The sequence below is a fragment of the Furipterus horrens genome, unplaced genomic scaffold (assembly GCF_987537825.1).
Source record: "Furipterus horrens unplaced genomic scaffold, mFurHor1.1.pri manual_scaffold_2, whole genome shotgun sequence".
Lineage (NCBI taxonomy): Eukaryota > Metazoa > Chordata > Mammalia > Chiroptera > Furipteridae > Furipterus > Furipterus horrens.
The window spans coordinates 50,065,994-50,085,794 of NW_028327172.1; the positions used below are offsets into that span (position 1 = coordinate 50,065,994).

The 19,801-nt window shown below is 47.5% G+C and overlaps 1 protein-coding gene across 1 annotated transcript in view; it reads right to left on the bottom strand.

The window, feature by feature from the left end:
- TENM4 (teneurin transmembrane protein 4) overlaps nucleotides 1-19,801 on the bottom strand; it is a 382,101-nt gene that overhangs the window by 206,237 nt on the left and 156,063 nt on the right. Inside the window, 3 exon segments of the mRNA XM_090265745.1 lie at nucleotides 5,681-5,916; nucleotides 7,148-7,246; nucleotides 17,206-17,461. Coding sequence (XP_090121871.1) covers nucleotides 5,681-5,916; nucleotides 7,148-7,246; nucleotides 17,206-17,461 — 591 coding nt within the window.

A 19,801-nucleotide genomic window follows, 5' to 3' on the forward strand; every position in this document is an offset into this window, starting at 1 on the left:
CAATCATCCTGGCCTCTATTTCCAATCCCTTTTCTAGTCACCTCATGTCCAGTTCACATGTATCTGAGCCCCAGGACATAAAATACTTTTGCCTATACTGTTCTTCTATCTAGAAAAGCCTTGGCAGGTTTAACCATTTTTGCATGGTCTTTTATCCAACCGAGTCTTCCCCAGCACAGCTAGCTTGTGCCAGGCTTTGTGCAAGGCATTGACTATGCAGCAGAGAATAAGACATATTAGGAGGCAGGAGAGTAAGCGACACCCGCCCTAGAGAGAGGAGTCTATTATCCCTTCTAGCTGGATTGCCGCCGCTCTGAGGTCCAGGGTGTACGGTGAAATGTCAGAGATCGGGAGAGGGCCCGCAAAAGTCTATGCAAGTCACATTTGAGGCCGGAGTCCACCTCAATCAAATCAGGTGACCTGGGCTCTTCCAGACCAGAAACTGCAATAATATTCCAACAAGCAATGCTCTCTAATAACTGCCCTTTGAAAAGCAGCAGTTAAGCTGAGCAACACTTTCAGTTATAAATTAAATGATCACCACTTCAAGCAAGGGTTCTAATTTTATTCTTTTCAATCCACAATCAGTTGTGGTGAAGGTGAAAAACACTACCTGACTCAAAAAAGACTCCCTCATGACGACTGAACCTGTCAGAATGTTCTGCAGCAGCGACCCAGAGGCTGCTGCAGCCCACATTTGTGACCACCCACACCACACTGGCTCAATTTCCTACAGGCAGAGAAGCGTAGACCAGGAAGGACGGAGCAGGGTCGTCTTCTCCCACCACACCCTGGGGGCAGATAACTGAGCTCCAAGAAGGGGTAATAGTCTCCCAAGGCCGCCAGCAAGGGAAACCTTTTCTGTCAAGTGACCTGTGTTTTTTCAACAACAGTTCCTTTCATCTTTTCACGAGGCACAACAGCCTCATGCAGTCCTATTATTCTTCCCATTTTGCAGATGAGGAAACCAAGGATCCAAAGGGCTACACAGCTGGAGAGTGCAGAGCTGGTATTTTTGCCGAGTTGGTCAGACTCTGAACCCTGTATTCTTCTGATGAGAACACTGCACTGCCTCAGAGAAATCCGGGGAATGACACCCCTGCCCTGCAGCACAGACCCAGACCTATGGCAGAAGAAACACCATCCTAGGGTAATCCCCTGTCTCCATTTAAATGTAAAGCTATTCCTGACTTTTGTATTATTAACAAGCCTTGTTCATCTCCTATTCCAAAGGCCTATCTGGCAGGACAGGCACTTGAAAAGTCCTCAAGATATTAATCCACAGCTCCTCTGTGGCACTCAATCTGCGTTTTACACAGAGCTTTAGGACGGAGGGAAGCTGTCCGTGTTATCTGGATAGAGGCAACTGTCAGCGAAGCAAAAATCAACTTCTGTCCTAGTTAAAGAAATGATGTGAGGTGCTTTTTTGGTAATTCTTCTTGTGGCTGCTTCTCTGGAAGAGACATCCCTACAAGTGTTTTCTGACACGTCCCCCTGGTTGTTCTGTCAGCTGCCCTTAGGACGAACACAGGCTGGGAAGCCCACAGGTGCTGCAGGGAGACAAGGCTGACAGTTCTTGCTCAGGACTTACTAATACTCTTTTACATGGGATCCTAATAGTACTAAATAATGCTATTAATAATACTAGTATCTAATTTTTACTGAATGCTAACTCTATGCCAGGCAGTGGGCTAGGTACTTAGTACAACTTATCTTACTGGAATTTCTCAACAACACTGTCAAGTGTCTACTCTTATTATCCTCATTTTACAGATGTGTAAACTGAGGCTGAGAGGTTAGATAAACTTGCCTAGGGTCATAGAGATTGTAAGAGGCAGAGCCTAATTTCAGAAGTATACATCTTCTCTCTGAAGAGGCTACTCCGGCTCTGGAGGGTCCTCCCTAGATCTCCTCCCAGGCCAGAACAGCCAAGTAAGGGGGGGGTGGTTCGGCCCAGAGGCAAGGCCCCCGGCCTCACTGCAGTCTTTGTGGGTGCTAATTGCTGACTCCAATGTCTCTATCTTCCTATGAAAAACCTGCAAATGCGTCTGCAAATAAAAGGTCACTGTTTGCTCCTTTCCAACTAAGAAACTTTCCAACTAAGAAACTGAGTGTCAGATGGATCTGCCAGGTTTCTGTCCTGATATGGCAGCCCTGGGTAGACATCAGAGAAAGCACACTTCTTGTCCACCCTCTGAGTCTTCCTCCTTCTCGCTGGCGAGGTGATGCAATTCTTATCTAGAACTTGATAGGATGTAGAAAATAATTACAAATGGAAAGGTTATTCATAATTTTTAAATGAGTTAATTAGTAAACCCAGTCAGACTCACTCATTACAGTAATTAATAATTGATTATACTTGAAAATTAAACACAATTTTTCATCAAAAATCTAATTAAATATCTGTGCTTTTGCCTGTTGATTAGATTGGTTGGCCTGCTGTAAAGTCTTTGTTAAGGATATTTATGCTCGTCTGAGACAATTAATTTGATTTTTAATAATTGACAGTTCCTTACAAGTTAGTCATCACGGTCTCTGATTATGGCCAAGCAACAAGCAGCGCCTTCGCTCACCCCTTACTCCCAGCAGCTGAGGAGATCAAGCAACAAGGTGGTGGGCGCCAGGCCGAGGAGAGCTAGGGGTGGCCTTGCACCTGCAAAGCATACATCTGCATGAACTTACCCCAGCCGCACAACCATCTTTTGGAGGTAATGGGACCTGCCTGCTTTTTAGCTGAGGAAATCAAGGCTCACACAAAGAAGTTACCCAAGGATGGACAGTGGCCAGATGGCAGAGCTAGGAGTGGATCCAGGCGGTCAGAGGTGCATGTGAGCCGAGTCTCCGTGTAGCATAGGGAACACCCAGACTTGCCTCTCTGACCTGGTTCTTGGATATGTTTCTACACAGATAGAATTTTATCAGAAAAATGTATTTATTCCTGTCAAGGAGACATTATCAATGGACTGACCACTAATAACTTGAGGCACATCTTCCAGTAAATCGGTCTCAGATCTACCCCTCCTTCCCAGCCACGTTGTTGAAGTCCTCAGCTTCCCCTGACTCATTTACTGCAATAGGGCCTGTCCTTCCTTCCTCTACCCTTATCTTCCTAAAGTGAGATCTGACTGTCCTACCACTACTTAAAACCCCCCACCAGCTCCCTGTTGTCTGCCGAATAACGTCCTTAACTTGGCTTCCAACGTGATCTTCAGAATCTGACCAAACCCTCCTGTAGTAACTCCAATACTCCTCAAGTGCTTTAAACACAGTCGCCACACTGTCCTCTTTCAAGTCTGAAACTTCCCTCTGGTTAAAATACCCTCCCTGCGAATCTACTTATGGTTAACTCTGGCTTAAAGATTTAGCTAAAACATCCCCTTTCCCAGGAAGCCTCCCCTAGTCCTCCTGGTGGCGGCTGGGTATTCCCCTAGGCCCTGTGCTGCCTCGGTAACTGACAACATGGCTGTTTCACCTCAAGGGTAAGCACCACATCTTTGGCCCTAACACTTAGACTGTGCCTGGCTCAAAGTAGGTACCCTGTATGGTTTGCTGAATGAAAAATAAAAATCACAGAATCAGATTCAAAGACTATCAACTATCAAAGTTGGAAGGAAAAGGAATGATCATCCAGTAAAAACCCCCAATCAGAGCTTAAATCTTACTCTTATTATGTTGTCATCAAGCTCTATTTGTATCCTTCCTATGACAGGGAGCTCACTACCTTAAACGGTAGTTCCTATCTTTAGTAAGCTGATGACTGGCTACACATTTTCATTAAATGGGAAAGGCAGAGCATAGGCTGGAAACAGAAGAGAGCTTATTTAATCATATGAAGATGTATTCCCTCTCCCTGAACTAGGCTACACAGTATAAACCTTAAGATGTCAATGTAAAACCAGTCTATACACAGCAAACTACTTGACTCTTGGCGAACAGCGACACTGCCTGTTCAACAGTCTTACTCACTGAGGAAACAGAAAATGCCAGTCAAAAGCAAGAGTTGTGTGGGTGGTTTGCGGGGACACAGTGTATTGGTGGTGCCAGGGAGAAACTCTGATGCTGGGTGACAGCGCTTAGAACCCGACCACCCTCACCTGTAACCCATCTAAGTCTATCAATCACGTACACCTCTCACAGAATCTGGTTGTTCCTTCTACCCAATGAACCATGGCAGGATGGCATATACCTGGTATGTCATCAATATTCCCCACTCCTGTGACCATGACAGATATTATTAATCAATCACAGAGACTTTTCCATTGAGTCTGAATATAGCCTCAGGATCCTTCTCAACACAGCTTTCTAGGCAGCAATAACAAATCCATCATATAGAAGAGAAGAAACATGTATGCCAAGCTGGCCCTGGAGCCATGAAATTCTCTAAGTCAATCTTCCCAAGGGGAACAGAGACCTGGCATACAAAAGGCAGCTTTTTATAGCTCAAGCTATTCAAGGAGACTGCCTTGTTTATAGGACTATCATCTTCCTGATTACTTGTTATTATGAAATTCAAGAATCTTGAGAAGGAAGTGACTTTACAGCTCGTATCACCCAAACCTCCGCCGACGCTCCAATCCCTTCTGCATGTCCTGAACAAGCGGGCGTCTATGATCCCTGAATCATTCCTAGTGCAGCTCTTACTACCTCTCTCCAGACAACCTTTGTTCATCCAAAACGCCTTCACTTGGTACAGAGTCCTTTATCAGAGTGGGCGGTACTCTGTCTTCCTCTGGCCAGTTAGTTCAATTCTACTTTTTGGGCTTCTACTGAACAAATTCCCTTTGCCGACAAAATTATCTCAGAATTCCTTAACATGGATTCAAGGCCTTTTCGAGGTGGCTTAACCTATCTTAAATCTTGGAATTATAGAATTGGAAGGTTGGAAAGGACAGCGGGTGAAGCCAACCCTGCTGGACGCCTTTATTAACAGCCTGATTTACATAGAGGCAGCAGGCTCTACACAATGCCTGCGGATCTCTTCAGATCATGGTCTTCCCTGGGAGAAGACCAAAGAGACATGAAACCTGAGCACACAGTGGGAGGCATCCCATGGTAGCAAGGCGATGGGCCAGGTGGGGTGTTTTACATCATGGAGGTGCTCTGGGGTCAGGCGGGCCAGTCAGTGCTGCTTGGGGTCTCTGTGCATCCCTCAGCCAGCTCTACCTGCTCCTGTTAATCCCGTACCCTGGGATTGCTCTTCTCTGGGCTCCTGACTGTGGCTTGAGGTCACACAGTCCAAACTTCGGCAGTTTCCCTGCAACCCCAGGGCACCCCACATCCTTCATGCTCCTCACTGCAGTGACACAGCACCCACGGGAGAGGCCTGCCTGCTGTCTAGCCTCTCCAACTTATATTATAACACTCACGTTGCACAGATCACCACTTCCAACGCCGGTCTTACTGAGTGCCTGTGCCTAATTGTAGGCATCCAACACATGGCAGAGAAGGTGCTAAGCTCACTTCCTGGGATACATTCAGAGAGGAGGAGAAGAGGGCCCCGAGGAACAGACCTTAACAGTTTTGGGGTACAGGCCAGCCCAGAGCTCTAGAGCTGCATGGCTCTCCCAGCATGCTTTGACTGCGATGCTGGCAAGGTGCCTTCAGTGCCCACAGGTGTCCTGGCCACTGCCCTGTGGGCCGATGGGGTGTCCAGGGAAGCTGGGGTGAGGGAGGAGCTTACCCACAAAGTACGCCAGCAGGACGACTAGCGTGGCTGAGATGATGATGGCGCTCAGGGCTGCGCATTTCCAGTTACAGTACTTGGAGGGCTTCTTGAGGTTGAAGGCTGGTCGGGCGAAGGTGCTGCGAGGCAGGGGCCGGGGTGGAGGTGAGTATACGGTGCTGGAAGTGAGAGGGTACCCTGGTGACGTGGTGCAGAAGAGTGGAGAGGTGCCTCCCGGCTTGAAGAGGAAGTGCCTGTGGGTGGAGAGAAGCCAGAGGGCGTCAGGGTCAGCTGGCTCTCCAGGGCCCCAGGTCAGCCTGGGGGACAGAGGCAGCAGCAGAAGCATGCAGAGGAGCCTGGAGAGAGAGAGAATCTCACAGAGAAGACGGAGGGACAGGAAGAAAGGAGAATCACGTACCAGACCACAAAACAGGGCACACGAAGACGCGTTTCCACGGAACACGCATGGGATAGACTACCCAAGGGAAAACCACCCAAGTCAAGGCAGAAGGTGTTACCGACTCGACAGAAGGCTGAGTGTTGAGATCCTTTTCCTGGGAAGGAATGGGGCTGGAAATGCTGTTGCTTGGGGAATAAACTAGCTGTTCTCCAAAATTACTACAGTAACTTGGACAGTGTCTAAAATCCTGTTCTGTGCCTTAAAGATAATGAAACCTAAAATTTTTCTTCACCCTCCAATACCTACTTTGCCGGTGCATCTTGGTGAAGGAATGGAATACCATTCTTCTAAAAGAAGGCTTCGGAAGCATGAGAACCAAGAAACTGCCACTAAGTTCTGCCATGGTTGAGAGTCCCCTAGTGGAATAGCAATAGTAGCAAATGCCTTGGAAGCATTCTGTTCAGAAGCCAGACTGCTGCCCTCCAAGCCCCTGCTAAAAGCTTTGTGGGAGGCCGGACAGGCAACTGCATCCTGCATTCTAGCTACAATTTCGAGGGCAGCGTGGCATGGTCAAAGCACATGGTTGTGGCCAAACTAGGTATCAGGAATCCTCCACAGCTTGGCTTTAACCATGGCTGTGGGAGGACTTGTACACAGCCTGGGGAATGGGGTGCACTGGTTGCACTGCATCCCCCCAAGTCTCAGGAGGTCAAGGGTAAATCTTAGGGGTAATTTCACACCCTGCCTCAGGCCACAGAATTCATACTCAGGGCCAGAATACATATGATACAGGGCCTGTGCTGCATAAAAATTGCGACATGAGATGGCTTTCAAAATGGCAGAGGCAGCCAATGAGATGCTGGGATCTGCATATTAACAAGACAGCTGTTAATATGCTGGGGGTGGGGGGCAGGGTATCCCAAGGATAAAATCTTGCAATTTGAACGTGGACTTGGGAATGGGCATGCAACATGGCATCATCACCTCCCCCAGGAGATCCCAGGGAAAGGTCTCAGGGTCCGCATGCAAGTGCAGGAGCCACGGGGAGAGCACACGGAGAGGAAGAGCATGGGGATGTCACCTACCCGTCACTGTAAGCCCCATCATGGCGGGAGGCGCTGAGAATGTCCATCTCAATGAGGTTGTCCTGCAATGTCCCTAGGAATGGCTGCTTGCCTAGGTTTCTACGCACACACAGAGACATGAATGAAGCAATGAGTCATGCATCGATGAAGGGAGCCAGTAGAGAAACACACAAAGTGGCTGTCTGGTGTAGCTGTGCATGGAACCAGCAGGGCAGTTTCCAGGCAATGGGTCTGTGTGCAAGCCACATGTGCACGGTGTCTGCCTGGCACAGAGCATCCACAGGGAGGATCCCCTCCACAGACCAGAATGTCTGGCCATCGTGTGCATCAAGTCACAGCTCTCACTGACAAAGACTGATTACGGCTCAGGCACTGAGCTAGGCATGTTACATTTATTTAGCTCAAATCTTCAAAACAGGCTATGCAAGGAAGCCAGCATTATCCCCATTCTACAGGTGAGGAGACTGAGGCAGAGTGGTAACAGGACTTGCCAAGCTTACCAGCTAGCAAAGTTCGAGGCAGGAGTTTGAGCTCAGGTTTATCTGGTTCCAAAGCCTGCGCTTTCTCTTCCACTTGCTGTTGCCCACCTCTGCATAAACAGCAGCTACACACACTCATCTTGCCAGTCCAAAGAAAAAAACACAAGTGTTTTGGGCCATTTTCCTAAAGGAGTCATTCTCAAACTTGAGTCAACGTCAAAAACACCTGGAGAGCTGTGCTTACTGAGGTCCTCCCCCAGAGATTTGGAGTCAGCGGGCGCGGGGCCTGAGAACCTGCATTGCATGCAAGCCCCCACGTCAATGCTGACAGTATTTGGAGTGTCATGGTCCTTCAGCAGTGCGGGGACCTGGGTGATGGCTGAGTGGTGAAAATGGCACCTCACTGAAGACAGAGGGGGCTCTTTTGTTCCCCCAAGTGTGCTGACGGCAGCGCAGCATTCTGTGACTTGATCTATTTTAAACCAAGAATGAAGAGAGACTACTGGCTCTTTTTGGTCGCACCCATGACATCGTTCACACTTGCGTGCCCTGAATGGTGTTTTCTGACATTTGAGGCCTGCTGCCACCTCACTTGAAAACCCTAGAGTGGGCCATTTCGAACAAGCCGGTGGTGGCCTCAGCCTGTTGCGTGCATGCAAGGGAAGGACTGACTACAGAGAGCCGACTTCCGGGTACAGCCCTGCCAGGGGCCTTTCTTCTGACTTTGACCAGCTCTTCAGAACCACAAAACCCCAAATCAAGTCCCTTTTCTGTCATTGCCTTGCTGGGTGACTTTCTATAAAAGCTTGAATCTCTTGTAATCATGTACTTCCTTCATCTAGAAGACAGGGATAACGATACTAACCTTACAAAGTTGCTATAGGACCAACTGAGTAATTCTGGGAGGATTTTTAAGGGCTAAGCAAAGATTGTAGAAATACTAACACTGAGTGTAAGAACTGCTGTCTCTCCTGTGTCTCCCACGTACTATTCACTGTTCTGAAGCTCTGCAGCTATGATCTAATGTAAATCTTATTCCCCACAACAACCCTGCCAAGCCAGTACCATTGTCTTTGTTTTGCAGGCTGGCAGAGCAAGGCTCAGAGGAGTAACTTTTCTAAGGTCCTCTCACAGAGTAAGCAAGCAGCAGGTCCAGAATAAAACCTCGGTCTGTCTGACCCCAGAGCTCAGGCCTCTCTGCTCATACCCTGTGTTGCTGCCCAGCCGTGGCTTTGCCCCTGCCCAGCCTCACAGACCAAAATGGGCAGGATCTGTAAGTCCTATCTCAAAGCACCATGGCATATGTTCCCAGGGACAGTGAGAGCCCACGGAAACATGGTTTTGCAGCCGGGCCACTAGTACTGCCATGGTGGTGGGGACCTTCCCTTCCACAGAGCCCTGAAGCCTGTCTGGCAGGCTGTCCTAGCAGTGTTCAGGGACCCCGGGGCCTCCCACTGTGACTGAGGGAAAGTCTCTCAGAGTGGCCTCATTTCTGCTGCCAGGGATGCAGCCTCATGGCACATTGAGGGGCACACAGGCCCTGGGGTCGGACAGGTCTCAGTTCCATCACTCACTGGCCTTTAGGCAGGTGAGTTGATCTCTGATCTCAACAAGCATTAATAAACTTGGAGAATCACTCTCCTTATAAAAGCTAAAGTGTAATTTGGATCATGCCACATCTCTGCTTTCAGCCATCCAATGGCTCCACAAGAATAAAATTGTAGTCCTTACTCAGCCCCCAAGATCTTGCAAGATCTGACCCCTTGCAATTTCATTTCCTGTGCCACACACACGTCAGCCTCCTTGCTGTTACTCTAGCAAGCTAAGCCTTTGCTGTGGTTTGTCTGAATCTCTTTCTCCCGATTTAAGTCCCATGAGGACAGAAATCTTATCTGTCTTGTTCTCTGCCCATGTGCTCAGAGTCTAGAAGAGTGCCTGGAACATGGCAAGTAAAACTCAGTAAATATTTGCTGAAAACTGTGGATGATGGGGTATGAAAAAGGAAGCATGCCTGGCATATTGCAGGCATACAGTTGGTATTTAATCAAGGTTCGCACAGGGGATGTTGTATTAGGAGTTTCTGTGTTCCCTGCACTTCAGGAGGGAATTTTCAGTCTTTTTACAGTCCATGTGCCAAGTCTCAGCAGGCCCTACCTGCCCCTGCCAGGGGGCCCCGGGTCAAGCTCCTGCTGCCTCCCTGGTGCCTGAGGCTGCCTGCAGGGCATGTCCCAGAGCACATCTGGAGGCTGGCCTGCCTCACTGTACAAAAACTACGCTCTCAGTGAGTCAAATCTATACCTTAAAACCCATCAGAAGCAAATATATTCAGAGAAAAAAAGGCATAGGGGGTTAAGGATGGATCAAAATGTCAACAGTGGGGATTTTCCAGTGTCTGGATCAAGAGTGATTTTTATTTTTACTTTTATAATTTAAAAAGAAATAGTTATTTCAAAAAGAGAGGACAATTATTTAAGAGGTGCAGATCTATCAGGACAAGAGGCCGTGCAAGAGGACAAGGGGTTTCAAGAGGATAAGGTTTCCTGGAAGAGCATTACAGTCGTGCTAATTTGGGAGGACGGGAACACTTGCTGAAAACGCTGCCTGTCCTGAATGCTACTGCTCTCCTGAACTCACCTTATCCTGTACTTTTAAAACTTAGTTCTGGGTCAGATTATTAGGCCTCATTTGACTGATGATGAAAGTGAGGCCCAGAAAGACACGGGTTCTGCTCCCCCCCACACAGCAATTCAGTGGCAGAGCTGAAACTGGAATCTAGGTGTCCTGGGTCCCAGTTTAAGGCTCTCCACTAAACTTTCTGTCCACCTCCCACCTCAGCACGCTGGGTGTCCAGTTCTTCTAGAAAACAAAAGTTACAAGGGTTTCCTGGTGGGGTCCTTAAATTGCTGAGCCCTCCTTGGGCCACAGTCTCGTAGGGTCTCCAGCTCACTGCTGTCGGAAGTTGGACATGGACACCGAATTAATTTGACCCTCACCTTAGTGGGTGTTGTTACCTCATTATATAGGTATGGAAACTGAGGCCCAGATAGGTTAGGTGACTGCTCAAGATCCTATGGCAATGACAGACTCAAACTCAGACGTCTCTGACCTCACAGCCCCAGGCTACCTCTCAGGAAGGACTCACTAAGCACTTGCAGGGCCCTGCAGCCACGGGCTGCGCTGCTCTGACAGCTCTGTTAGCAGGGGGAGGGGACTGGCTCCCCTTTAAGCCTGAAGGGAGGCCTTAGACTAGTCCCCGAATTGCCTGAAGGGGTTTTCTAGTTGCATTTCTCTTAACTAGGGCAGGCTGAGCTCACCTTCCAAGGGCAGAACAAATAGTTCTTGGGCAGGATGCAGTCAGGAAGCTGCAGTGGCCAATTCTCCACCTCTGCCCTGTGCAACAGCCCGTCTTCTCACAATGAGCCTGCTGTCCGGGACTGTGTTTCTGCCCACAAAGCCCTGGGACAGTCACCAGTAGAGCAGGACAGGTAGGGATCACACCCCACATTCTGTAGCTGAGATCCCCAAGGTTGCAGGGTGTCAGAGTCTCAGCCGAGACCACAGAAAGGTGTTTGAACAAATGAATGAACAAAGAAGAAATGAAGCAAGCCTTTCAGGCCATAGTAATCCTTTAAAAAGGTTAATCCTTTCACATTACTTTGCTATTTAAAAAAAGATTGATAACTACTCACCTCAGCTTCTACTACCCTCAGGCCCTCAGGAAAAGTGTAACTTCTTTTTCATGTAACTCAAGGCCCTCCATTACTGATTCCCATTTACTTTCATCTCTGTGAGGCTTCCTGTGCTCCCAGTTCACCCAACTCTTAGTCATCTCTCCAAAATGCTAAGCCCTCCCTTGGCTCCGTGCCTTGGCACAACTGTCCCTCATCTCAGAAATCCTTCCTCCCCTGTAATTCCTCCCAATGCCTACTCAAGAAGCTAACTCTCCTAGTCAGATGGCACTGGGTAGTGGTTAGGCGCATGGACTCTGGAACCACCCGGCCTGGTCATGGATCCTGGCCCTGCCACTTACTGGCTGTGGTTCCTTAGGCAAATTACTTAACTTTTCTGTGCTTCAGATTCTCCATCTTTAAAGTGGGGGTGATAATAAGACTCCTACCTGTGTAGTAAAGAGTAAAGATAGTGGTCCCTACTGCCATCCTGTCAAAGGCCTGCTTATAAGGTTGGCCCTTGACTGATACCTAGAAACTTAGTTTGTAAGGAGGTGTTCACCATTAAATGATAAGAATGGCTGACTCAATGTGCCTGAAGTATTTGTACAAAATATATGGCTTATGCTGTGCTGAATACCTCCTTTCCTTCTGGGAGTTTGGAATGTGGGTACTTGCCAGGCAGAAGGTATCTGTGGACACTGAGTCTCTAGGGAGCTTCCTTGATTGCAAGCTCATTAGAGCACCCAGGAGGACTCTATGAGTGTTTGTTATGATTGTTACTTGATGTCCAAGCAGAGGAAGCCACACCCTCCTTTTAGCATCAAGTAGTCCCCCAGTCAGAGCATTATCCGGAGTGTTCTCTTCATTCATTCACTTATGCGTCTGACACCCTCATTGTACTATCAGCTTCTTATATGGCTTTTGTGTCTCATGCATGTCTGTAACTGAATCACCAAATGGCAGGAATGATTGTCCATCCCAGCTACTTGCAATGGTCCACCAGAAGTTCCTCTGTGCCATTCTGGAAATCATACCAGGGCTGGGATGGAGACCACGAGGGTATCCTCCCATCCCTGAGGATGGGTAGTAGGGCTGTTCCTCAAAAATGGGCCCCAGGCTCGCAAACCAGGCCTGGGATCAGATGAGCTAGAGCCAAGGTCTGGCAGCCTTCTGCTCTGGCTTCCCCTTCATCCGACAGCAGCCTGACGGGTTATTAATCAGGCTGTCCCTGGGAAATCAATTAAGTGTCTGCTGCTGCAGAGTGTGAAGGAAGTGGGTCAAGGTTTAGGGGAACCTGAACACATGGCTTTCACCAGAATGGACTACAGATGCCCCTGCAGGGCTTAAAGAAACATCTGACTCTGGCTCCAGGGAGCACTGGTAGGCCTGGTCTCCTCCCCTGGGGACCCAGTTACCCTTGGGGAGTGCCATAGTCACAGAGGGAACGGAGAAACGAGTGAGTTAACCAAGTGCTCCCTCTCCTCTGTCCTTCTGCTAGCCTTTCTTTCTCTGCCAGCATGAAATCTAAATCCCTTCTGGTCATCCTACCAGCTGTTATGGTATTTTCTCAGCTATTTATTTTAGTCTCTCAACACAGACTCAATTTGACAATTAGGGAAAGGCCTGTGACTATTTCCATGGCAGCAGGAGGCTCCGTATTCTGGTGGGGCTTGGTTAAACTGTTTAGGACAACTATTGCACATAGACCCTGCCCTCCCGGGCGTCGCGACCTCTGTTCAGGCTTCTCAGGCCCTCCCTACCTCCCCAGCTCCACCTGGGGACTCCTGCTTGCTCTTCAATTCTCGGTCGCACAACACCAGGTCCACTGGGAAGTCTTCTCTTTGTTCCACTCAAGTCTCAGGTGAGTATATTTACTCATTTCTTTGTTCCATCATTCCTTTAGTTCACCTGTGTATTAATATTTATCAAGCACTCATCAGGATGCAAGCCCTGCATTGTGTGCTGGGGATCCCAAGGCAATCGACACGCACATCCTCTGTGCTTACCTCTATCATAGCACTTACCCTACCGCAAGAGTCTGTTCTCTAAAGTGTCTGACCTGTTAGGCACACAGTAGGTATTCAGTGTATATTTACTGAATAATAAAGCACTACATAATAAATAGTTAAGCATTTACTGTGTGCTAAGACATTTTCAGACATTACCTTATTTATTTACTACACCTGCCTTATGAGGCATGATGGCAGATTGGATTAAAAGTGTCTAAAATTTCCTGGGCACTTCTCCATTTGAGAAATGAGGTCTATTGCCCTTGCCCTTGAAGCTGGCTGGCCTATGACTGCTTTGACCAACAGAATGTGGCAGAAGTCACACTACGCCAGTTTCAGGCAGGCCAAGCCTCAGAAGGATCAATGACTTCTGACTCAGCGCCACGGAGTCCTGAGCCACTGAGTATGAAGTACGGCTTCCTGCAGGGAAGACTGCGGGGAGGCCCCGAGACCACGTTAGAGAGAGAGGAGTCCCAGTGGGCCCAGCTCTCCAGCTGCCTCCCCCAGGGTGTCGTATCTGGCATGTGATTGAAGTCACCTTCAGACTAGCCCAGCCGACTGCTACATACCACAGACTGACCTCAGTAGACACCACGTGCTGCAGAAAACTATCCCAGCTGAGCGCTTCCTGAAATCTCGAGTCACAGTGTGAAGTATAACCAACCAATGGCTTTTTAACCCATTAAGTTTTGCAGTAGTTTTTTAATGTAGCAATAGATAACCAGGACAGGTAGTTACTCATATTTTCTCCCGTTTTTAATGAGCACTGGGGTAGCAGTTTGAGAAAGGATGTGTCTAACCCTAACACCTGAGCTTTGAATAACTTGCTACAGTAAATGAGCCACCACTGTGTCCTTGGAACATCGGGGCCAGCCCTACTTCTCCGAAGTAGGGAAGTACAACCTACTATTTCCCCTCAACTCCTCCGGTGAGGAGGGGCTCAATACATATTGAGTGACTTTTTTCTCACAGTGTTGATATGGGAAACAAATACTTATGGAAAAAAGGGAAATCGTTTTTGTAATATGACTTTAATATCAGGCACTGTGCTGTGCGCTTCTCACATGGTTATTTTATTTATTTTCTCCCTGCCTGAGAGGAATACATTCTTATCCCAATTTACAGATGGAGAAAGCAAGGTTCAGGGACATTAAGGAACTTGTCTGGCTAGTAGGTGTTAAGGCCAAGACAGGAATCCAGGGGGTCTGACTCTAAAGCCTATACTCTCCCCACCTCACCAAGTTGCTCAAAATTATTTGTGACTCTATCTGCCAGACTTGACATTGATCCCTCTTAAACTGCACCTGTTAGTTTTGTGCGATCAACCGGTGAAGGTCAGTATTAAGATCCAGAATTCTGAATGTGTTATCCATTATATTAGGTACCCCTCTGAGTTTTAGGCCATCTTTAGAGGCACAGAACTCGGGTCACAGAGGAAGTCTATCTCAAACATTTCATCTGGGTTTCAAGAATGAGTAGGACTTAAGGCCCTGGCTGCTGTGGCTCAGTGGATTGAGTGTCGGCCTGAGAGCCAAGTGTTGCTGGTTCAATTCCCAGTCAGGGCACATTACTAGGTTTCACGTCAGGTCCCCAGTTGGGGGCGCCAGTGAGAGGCAACCACACAATGATGTTTCTCTCCCTCTCTTTCTCCCTTCCCCTCTCTCTAAAAAGAAAATAAACAAATTAATTAATTAATTAAAAAAAATAAAGGAATGAGTAGGACTTTACTAGACCAAGAAGTGAAGAGGAAGGCAACTCTGGTAGAGTGTTGTCCAAGAGCAGGTGCAAAGGCACTGAGGCATGAAGGAGATGAGAAATTGGGGGAAGACTGATAACTACACATACATGCACACTTACATACATATCACATATTGAGTATTAAATAAAAATTATTTTATGCTTCAGTATGGATATATATAAAATGGTGTACATGAGTATATGGATAGCATGTTAAGAATGGTTATCATTTGGAGGTAGATAGGAGTGATTTTCTTTTCTTGCTTATTTCCATTTCCTAGCTGGTCTACAGAATATTTATCACTTGGGTAATAAAATATAAGGGAAAAAGAAATCAAAGTTCCATGTGGTTTGAGCAATGGATGTGGGAGGCAGAGGGTCAAAACGGCAGGTGAGGACTGGCTGATGATGCAAGAGAGGTAAGCTGGGACCACCTTCGCGTCTCAAACTAACCATCAGGAAGATGTCCTTGCTGCTTGTGTTTTATTTTCTGTTCCCTTGAAAAACCTGGAGAATCACCTACTTTGATTCTAAGTGACAAAAATGAACATCCAAGCAAAGGGAGTGGCTACCATGTTGCACGCAGGTAATCAGAACCATTGATTATTTGCTGGCTTCTTTCAGCCACGTGCGCTCATTCAATAAGCACAATGGAAATAATTGAGATATGATTAAGTGACTTTGGGTGGGATGACATATAATTATCCAACTCAGTCACTGATGAGAGCAAAGGAGGCACATGGGGAAAAGTCACACAGAATTCTAAAGGATGTCAACAAAAACAGTATTAATTAGGAGACTGGAGGTGTGTGGCAGGTTGGGCTGTCTCTCTCAGAAATTTGCCTTTGGGAAAATGATTCTACAGGAGTAAAGTGGCACAAAAGGATGCTGATTTTTCTTTCATCGGACCCCACATACTCAATGTGCAAACATCACAGGCATGTGCCAGGCAGAGTCAGATGGGCACACTTTCCATGTGTAGATTAATTTCCCTTCCTTAAATGCGGTATGAAGTTGTCCTCTCCTTGGAAAAGGAGCAGGGGTATGAGATAATGAAATCTACATTTCACACTACTTTGAGAAAGGGTGGAAGATTAAGAGGTTCCAGCTGTGCCAGCCTGGGACACTGCCTCTCTGGTACACAGAAAGCGGGGCAAGGCTAGGTACCCCCAAGTCAACAGTACTTATCTCAGAGGGGTAGGTGTATGGGCACATCTAATTCTCATCTCTGCATTTTCTCCAGTGGGTTCTTATTGTTCTTATAATCATAAAAGGATTCAATTTTGGAAAATAGTGGCTAATCAGAGGGGAAGAGGACAGCTGCAGAACTGAAACTGATTGACGTCCCCAAACTGAAGGAGACATCCCACTAGGTTAGAAGAGGGGGACAAGGTGGGCTCTAGATCAGGAGACCCGGAGAAGGTGGGTGCGGTCCAGGGAGACAGCACTGAGCACGAAGTCAGGCAACCTCAGCTGTACGTTGACTGCCTCTGACCCTCTCTGATTCTCAGCTTCCCAAACTCCCACATGGAAGTGAGAGTTACATCATATCACAGGTATGAAAGCTCCTGTATCCAAAAGCAGATGCATCAATGTTAGGGATTATCAGGGCTCTGAGTATAAAGAGGATTGGCCAGCAGGAGAGGAGACTCAGGGGAGGGGAGCAGAGGAGGGAGACAGCATTCACTGAGCACCCGCTGCAGGCCAGGCAGACCCGTACCAGGCACAGGGTGACCAAATCACAGCAGGGAAGGGAGACAGTGTCGACGCAAATCCCTGACTGAGAGTCTGGCCCCTGCCACATACCTGTGCTGGATACCTTCACACACAGCAGCTCCGTCTACTTTCACAACAGCCCTCTCCAGCCAGCAGCATCCCCATTGTATAGACAAGCAAGGTAAGGCACAGAGGGGTTTTGCAACTTGATCTAGGTCGTACCTTTAGAAGGCGGCAGGCTAGCGCTGGTCGTGGGGGCTGTTTCATTCTCAAGTCCATGCTTTTTCTGCCTACCTCCATCCCATGGTCCTTCTCTCTGACAGCCAGAGAGCTGCATCCCTAAGCTGTGTACCTGACCCCAGCTTCCTGAGACCCCAGGGTCTCGGCCCGGCCGCCCTCTGGCCATCCCTCGCAGCTCAGCCCCAGCCCGCCCACGGGCCCTGTACCTGGTCTCCAGGGGGATGTTGCTGTTGAGCAGCCAGTTGTCCTGGGGGTGGGCCGCCTCCTGCGTGCCGCCGGCAGGGGGCTCTCCGGAGAGCGAGTGGTCCGTAGGGGCGGGGCTGGGGTTGCTCCTCGGAGTGAAGTTGCCCCGGTTCAATGAGTTAATGGAGGCCGCGTGGTGTTGGTTGGGGGTGTGGGCGTGCGAGAGCGGAGGTGGCGGCGTCCGGAGCCGCGAGTGGTTCTGCAGGCCGCCCGGGTGATCTAGGGCACAAACACGCGGTCAGCGGACAGTGCCGGGCACTGCACGGCCGGGGGCCCGAACGAGACCCCGCGGGAACTGCTCGTGGTGGACAAGCGCTGGCAAATCACACATATTAGTAATGCATTCAACAAATGTTTACTCAACAGGTGTTTGTTGAGCACCTACTATTCTAGGTGCTGGGGACACATCAAGGAACAAAATATAACCCCCTGTCTCCATGGAGCTTAAATTCTTGTAGGAGAGAAAAAATAAATGAGATTAAAGAAGAGACTAGCCTTCTTTGTCACCAATTTCACACTGTTTCTTTGATGCACTCTTGGGGCGGTAGCTTTCAAAGTGTGGCCTGGCTCCAGCAGCTTTCACATCACCTTAAAATTTGTTAGAAATGACAATTCTTGGGCCCTAACCCAAGACTTACTGAATCATGAATCCTTGGGCGGGGTCCAGCAATCTGATTTCATAAACTCTTTTCTTTTTCTTTTTCTGATGGATGCTAAGATTTGAGAACCACTGATTATGTAGAGCAAATGAAACAAACAAGGTAAAATATATAGTTTACTGAGGTGGTGATAAGTCTGAGAACACACAGAGCCAGGAAAGGGGTCTGTTTATGTGGGGCAATGGTGAAATTTTAGATAGACTGGTGAAATTATAGGCAGGTGGCCAGTGATGGGCTCATGGAGAAGGAGAATTTTGAGTATAGGGAGTGAGCTTAATGAAAAATCACCTGGAGGGTATTAAAAACCACCATTAACGTTAACTGAGCACTTACTATGCGCCAGGCACTATTTGGAGCCGTCTACATGTTTAAATTCCGCTACTCCTCACAACTCTTTACAGAGCAGCTACCGTTTTTATCTCAGTCTTACAGATGAGGGAATCAAGATGTTTTTATTTCCTCCTTTCAACTACTCAATAGACATCATCGCCAAATTTATAGATGAATAACTTAGAGCAGGTAAGTAAAGTGCCAAAAGGCACATGGCTTAAGTGGATGTTATTTAAAAAGACATGTCAGGAGTCTAGTGATGCCACAAATGAGGCAAGTCCTGGAAATAAATCTTAATGGCCATCCACCTAAGAAAGCCTTGTCTTTGGAAGCTGAGGATATCATGAGGGTGAAGAAGTGAGGAACCTGATTTTATTGTAGACTCTGCCACTTATTAACCACATGACTGTTGTTGGGGACTACATGTGTGTGTCCCCCCGATGTTCATATGTTGAAGCTCCAACCCTGAACGTGATGGTACTCAGCAGTGGGGTCTTTCCGGGGTAATTAGGTTTAGATGAGGACATGAGGGTGGAGTCCTCTTGAGATTAGTGCCCTTATAAGAAGAGACCAGAGAGTTAGATTTCTCTCTCCCCAACATGTGAGGATATAGCAAGGGGGAGACTTTCTGCAAACTAGGAAGAGGGCCCACCAGGCACAAACCTACCAGCACCTTGATCTTGGACTTCCCAGCCTTCAGAACTGTGAGAAATAAAATAAATGTTGTTTAAACCACTCGGTCTAAGGTGCTCTGTCATTGCAGCCCATGCTAAGACGGAAGTTGGTACTGAGAGGTGGGCTGTTAGTATGACAAATATCTAAAAATGTGGAAGCAGTTTTAGAACTGGGTAATGGGTCAAGCCTGGAACAGTTTTGAGATGCATGCTAGAAAAAGCTTATATTGCCATAAAGGGATGGTTAAAGGTAATTCTGGTGACAGCTTAGGAAAAAAAGAAGAGACCAGTAGAGAAAGCTTCCATCTTCTTGGAGAATACATAAGTATTTATGTACAAAAGGTTGGTAGAAATATGGACATTAAGGGCCATTCTAATGATATCTCAGACAGAAATGAGGATGATTTTATAAGACAATGGAAAAAAAGGTGATTCTTGTTATAAGGTGGCAAAGAACTTGGCTGAACTGTGTGTGTATATATATATATATATATAATATATATATTATATATATATATATATTCTGGTGTTTTGTGAAAGGTAGAAACTGTGAGCAATGAAATCAGAAATTTAGTCGAGGAGATCCCTATGCTATGTTGAAGGAGTGGCTTGGTTCCTTCTGACTGTTTATAGTAAAGTACAAGAAGAGAGAAATCAACTAAAGAAGGAATATGCAAAAAGAAACCATGACAAAGATTAGGAAAATTCACAGCCTGTCCATATTGGGAAAAAATGAGAAAGCATACATGGGAGAGAGCACCAAAGAGGTGGCCAATTGCCCATTTGGTAAGGGGATTAATACAGGTTTAAACCACGGACCTAAACAGCCATCCCAGGAGGAACACTGCCAGTTTGAACTGAAGGGGATGGAGATGGAAAGACAGCTGTTGGGCTTC